This window comes from Moschus berezovskii, chromosome X (assembly GCF_049115385.1).
Source record: "Moschus berezovskii isolate FMDL1 chromosome X, NW_MosBer_1.0, whole genome shotgun sequence".
In the NCBI taxonomy this organism is placed as follows: Eukaryota; Metazoa; Chordata; class Mammalia; order Artiodactyla; family Moschidae; genus Moschus; species Moschus berezovskii.
The window spans coordinates 114,405,125-114,411,124 of record NC_142488.1 but is presented as its reverse complement, the minus strand read 5'-3'; the positions used below and the strand labels follow the sequence as shown (position 1 = coordinate 114,411,124).

Genomic DNA, 6,000 nt, shown 5'->3' with positions numbered 1-6,000 from the left:
ATCCTGTATAGGTATATAACAAGGTAATTATAGGCGAAATAACATAATGTCTAGGATTTACTTTAAAATATATCAACAATAAATAAAATTTAAAAATAAAGGGATGGAGAGTCCTAGATGAAACAAGACCGGCAAAACGTTATTTGTTGAAGCTGAATGATGATCACGAGGTTCAATATATTTTTGTTTCTACTTTTATGTAAGTTTGAAAGTGTTTTTAAGAGAAAACTTTGAAAATTCATATCTTCATCAATATTCATTGAAAGTATAGTTGACATGTAAGAAATGTGGACTGCATTTACAAGTCTTGGTATATCTCAGATAATAGTGGTAACAGTCAAGAAGTTGATAATCAGTCACTATACAGACGGGGCTTCCCTGGTGGCTCAGTGGTAAAGAACCACCTGCCAATGCAGGAGACTTGGGTTTGATCCCTAGGTTAGGAAGATCCCATGGAGAAGGAAATGGCAACCCACTGCAGTATTCTCTCCTGGGAAATCCCATGGACAGAAGCCTGGTGGGCTACAGTCCATAGGGTCTGTAAGAGTCAAACACAGCTTAGCAACTAAACAATACAGATGAGGCCTGAAATACAACTCTCAATTTAGGAACCTCCATTGTGGGCAGGAAGGGGTAGGGGAAATAGCACTTGAAATACCCTTTTCTAAATTTCCCTCTCCCTTTGAGAAGCATTTCACTTTTTTTCTAATTAATTTTTTATTGAAGAATAATTGCAATCCCCTTACTTTTTATCCCACCAGATTTGCTTGCAGTTTCTGAAACTCTGGGCAGCTGCTTCTGTAGACTCAAAAAAATCCTTCTCTGCTGCCTGCCTCAAAGGGGCAGTGGCTTTTTAGGTCTCTTGCTTATTCAAGCCTTGTTAAGGTGACTATAGTACCCCTTGAGTCAACCAGGCCAATCTTTGTGGAGAGAGAGTTTCATATTTTTACACAAAACTAAACTTTTCATGTATTTACAGAATTCTATAAACTAATGTGAAAGAAGATGTCTTTTTTTAATATCACATGACTTGATGTGTACCTTAATGTCTGGCCCCATAATGGCATAGGATATATTTGGGAGGTTACGTTTTAGTATTAATATTTTTAAGAGGGCTATTTTAATTTTTTCTGAGGAAGTGAAATAAATACAAAGTAGTAAGATATCATTTTAAAGAATAGTGCTTTATTGGATAAGTTTTTATTCACAGAAAAATAAGCTTTAATCTATGATGACTGCCAGATTATACAGCAGAAAGCAATTTTCTTAGTTTTCCATACTGATGGAAAGGTTTCTACTAAATGAAAACAGCCATAAAATTATATTCACAAATATAGTACTCTATCTCACACATTTCACGTGATTATTCACAACACTATTACGACATTAAGAATCAGTCATTCTGTCAGGTTAGATATAAAGCATAAAGGTAATGCAAAATCTTCTAACAAAAATTATTTAAAGCCTTTGTTACATCAAACAAAAAATGCAAATTGTAAAGTATAGACAGCATGACAAAATATACTTACATAGTAATTTTAAATGATACACTATGAAGATTGTGCATCAATCTTACACAATGATACACAATAAGAATGTAGTAAATACAAAAAAATCTATACACATTTCTGCAAACTTTAGACTTCAAAAACAGAATCTTACCACCGAAACATTAATGCAGTATTGTACAATTTGAAGCCATATGTATTTAAGATTGTCCTCCTTTATTAGTTATAAAGTGTCATTTAATATGTAGTGAATGTTATGATATAGAACAAAGAATAGTTGAAAAAATAAACATTTGAGACCTCCCTGGAGAGGTAGCTTGAAGTTTTTCACCGTCAAACTATGTCTCAGTCTGGGCTATCACTAATTAGCTATATAGCTTTGAACAAATCATTTCACCTTTGAGCCTCAGATGGTTCATCTTAAAACAAGGGAGATGAATTAGATACTCTCTAAGGTCACTTCTAGCTTTGACACCTTATGATTCTGTTGTGCTGTAAGTGAAATTCACATTGTGCTAAGTTTATAAGTCAAACTGAAACTGATTATAAAAGTGGGACTAAGCCAATTGTTTCTATTAGAAAAGCTCAACTAAATTTGGTAATAATATTTTTTCAAGTTTTTAAAAAAGGAATTTAAATATTTTTAAGGATTTGACCTACCTGTGTACTGTAATTTGCATCTTAACTATGACAAACAACGAGAAATATGAATTAAGAGTCAGTGAAAGAGTTATTATCTAAGTTTTAGCCCTAATTTCCAGAGTCAAGGCAAATCCATGGAAGGTAAAAAAGTGTTAGGAAGGGAATTAACATTTATAACAAGTATTTTACACATATGGTCTCCTTCAACTCTTATAATTTTGTAAGACAGGTACTATTTGCATTTCACAGATGAAGAAATGGTTACCTCTTTTCTTCTTTTCTAAACCAGATGTGGCTAAAAACCGTATCTGTCAAATATTCCATCCCATTTTCCTCTTTCTCTAATGGAAACGATAGACAACCTATCCTATTTCTCCAACCCCTCCACCCCTTTTCCCCATATTCAACCAACTGGGTAATCAGGAAATAAAACAATGATTTCAGTCTAAAGGGTACAATACGTGGAACTAATGCTCTGGTGGTAGTCTCCATTCAGAGTTCAAAATACCAATTTTATCCACTAAAATGAAAACCAGGAGGAAAACTACCAACATTTAAGTGATAAAACAACAACACAGGGCCAAATCACATCACATACATTCACTACACCCACCCTACTCCATCGTAGCCCCTAACCCAAGGGAAAATAAACAAAAATCTAGCAGGAAAGGTAATACAAAGCCATTACTTAATAAACTGGAATTTACTTTATAAACACTAAACTCATTTCTCAAAAATTAAGACAAGGCTTTTGATCAGCATACCAAATTATTGTGAATAACGACAATTATTTATTACAACAACTTGACTCTTCACATGACTAAAATGTAGTAAAATAGGCAGTGCCTTTGAAATCTTAGAGTGAACTTTATACAGAAAAGAAAGTCTACGTGGAGATACTGAGAACTATTTTGGGAAGGGGGAGGCAGAGATTTGGATCTGGCTATATTTTTGACCTTGCAAGTGATCTCTTTGCACAAATAGATGGGAAGGATCCAGTGCTTTTTATAGTGCAAACACAGGCAAACATTGGTAAGTCTTTAAAAATTTGATTAGAAGTTGGAGCGCTGAGTGATTTAAGAACCTGAAGCAACAGCATTTCTAAACAATTCTTAAAATAAACTTGTTAGCCACATCAGCTTCATGCATTAAATTTCACAACTCATGGGGAGAAAAAAGGTCTTGGTTAAGTCTAAACATACAAGTTTTTAAAGAGTTTTAAAGAACTGAGGCTCTCAAAACTGGAAAACCTTATGTTAAAACAATTCAGTCCTTGGACAACAAATAGATTAAACCAACTACCTGACTTGGAGCTGATGTGTCCTGGAAAACACATTTTTAAACCTTTAACACTTTTCTCCCCTTGTAATTTAAGTTTAAATTTAAAGCTTAGATTATACATATAAAATTTAACTTTTAATGAATATATAACTAAATCTAAGTGGAAGAAAGTGCAAAAGTAAAGAACTGAGGATTTACATAGTAAAATAAAAACAGGGCGGTCATTATTTGACTTTAAAAATTCTCATTTAAATTTGCAATGCTTTAAATGAATATCAAAGTAGTAATTAACATAGGTTAAGAGAACATAACAATACTCTTTCTCTTAGAAAATACAACAAAAATGTAACTTCTGACAGTTTTACTCTCAAACTTTTCTCTACAGTAAAATGCCTCACTCACCTTTATAACAGGTTGTTGTGAGGATCTTTGCCTGGGTGTTCTGTGAAGCATTTTTAAACTTTTATCTTTTTAACCTATAATGATTCTTACTCAAGCTTTATTTTCTCTTTAATATTCAAAAAACTATTGTTCTTTTCTTGTCAGTATTTTATAATTTCCAAGAAGCTTTTAAGGATCTTGGGAGAACATTCCACAAGTATCTGCTACTATTACTAGACAAGAAAACAAAAAACTTAGGTGAAGACTTGACATTTTATCCTATATACATCTTAAGCATCCTAACGGTAAAAATTCACATGAAACTTTAAGATACAAGATATGAGAATCTCAACATGGAAAGCTGTTACTATAACTACGAGCAGTGTACAAACATGCTTCTACTTTTACCTACATAAGCTGACAGATGTTTAAAATACTGGGTTAACAAAGATCTTTTAGTAAAGTGACTTAGGCAGGCTTAAACTAGCAAGGATTAAAGATGAATCCTTACTAATTAATTGGAAGATCTGAGACATATTTTATATTTCATTTTACAAAATCAGGAATATTTATTTTGAAACAAGAGAAGACATGGTCTACCTGTCAGAAAACTACCACTCAGAAATATTTTTCATTCACAAAGCAGGAAAAACATATAAACATTTAAATTTCACATTGGCACCAAAAAGGTTAACTGCCCTGCCTTCTTGGATTAGGAAAACTAAAGCTGAGCAATAAGTAGTTTTGCAGGCGTTTGAACATGCCTAAGCCTTTAAATCAGCAAAATACTTTCTAAAAAATTTGATTACCAAAGTAGTAATACTTATAAAAAATTCAAACAGAACAAAATGAAAAAAGTAGAAAGTGAAAGCCCCTTATAAAGCCCCTCTGGGACCCATCCCCCCACCCCCTTTCAAGAGAAACCACATTTAATAGTTTGGTGCCTATCTTTCCAATCTTCTGTTCTATACGTATATAAAATACACACACCTTCACTTGGCTCATTCTACACATAGTGTTTTGCCACTTGATTTTACACTTAATATACCTCTGATGTCTTTTTATGTCAGTACATGTAGGCTAAATGGTATTCAATCATTAAATACCCTTTTAACAATCGCAAAATCATTAAAAAAATCATCCACCCAAGTACATGTGTATAATTTTTTAAAAATGGACAAAATCCTAAAACACAAACATCTAAAAATCATCTCCATCTTTCCACCAGTGTGGAATAGTTCATTCCTTTTTCACACAGAACAAATTATGTGATTGGGGAGATTAACTCTAATCTCCACATTCATACAGAATGCTCTATTTGTTAAGCCTATCCAAAATGAATGAAAAATTCAATTAATTCACTTACATTTAGAAAACTAAGTCAGTGTACTATAAAACACACATTATGATCAGTTACAATATGATGCTTCTTAGTCTAGGGTTTCAATTAAATAACAGTGGGAGAAAAATAGAACAACTAATACAGTTAACATCCTGAAAAATCCAGAAATTCAAATTTTAGACTGCCAACTATAACATCGCAGTTTACATTTTCTTCCTACTTGGCAGCAAATGCTAATGGAATTCAATGCTGATTTCTTCAAGTTGGTTCACATCACATATTTAATCAGGGTAATAAGAAGAACACAGGATGCCTACTGTAGTTAGATTACGACATGAAAATTTTTTGCTTGAAAGTAATGACTGTGTAGCACATGGGACACTTGTCAACTGCTTCAGCACACTGTTTACAAGTGACCAGATGTCCACAAGGAATAAAGACGACAGCAATATTTCTATCCATACAGATTTTGCAAAGCTTCTCCTCTTGCAGGAGCCGTAGCTGCTCTTCAGTACTAATGTCTGTACAAAGAGAAAAAAACGTGTTAATTTTAGACTCTCTGAGTTGCTTAAATTCACTGAAACACTGTGAACCCCTACTATGTGCTGGACGCTGATCAAGTGTCAGGAGATGGGATAACTCACACATGGCATCTACTCTTAAGCAGTTCAAAGGCTAGTGGGAGAGAAGGATGTGAGCTGAGGCTACAGAAGTAAGCACAAAGTACAAAGTGATAAGTTCTGTAATAAAGTTACAGACAAAGTGCTCTGGGACAAGGCAAAAGAACAAGTTCTTCTGTTCAGGTTAGGTGGGGAAGGTTTCACGGGTTGGTGGCTGTTGGGTGGG

The 6,000-nt window shown here is 33.6% G+C and overlaps 1 protein-coding gene across 3 annotated transcripts in view; it reads right to left on the bottom strand.

Annotated features, from left to right (window-relative positions):
* Positions 1-2,125: 2,125 nt before the first annotated feature.
* The window catches only part of XIAP (X-linked inhibitor of apoptosis), a 39,281-nt gene continuing 35,406 nt past the window's right edge, over positions 2,126-6,000 (bottom strand). For all 3 annotated transcript variants that reach the window (XM_055438148.2, XM_088834142.1, XM_055438149.2), the window contains one exon: positions 2,126-5,675. In XM_055438148.2, coding sequence (XP_055294123.1) covers positions 5,482-5,675 — 194 coding nt within the window. In that variant the 3' untranslated portion in view covers positions 2,126-5,481. The remainder of the gene's footprint in view (positions 5,676-6,000) is intronic.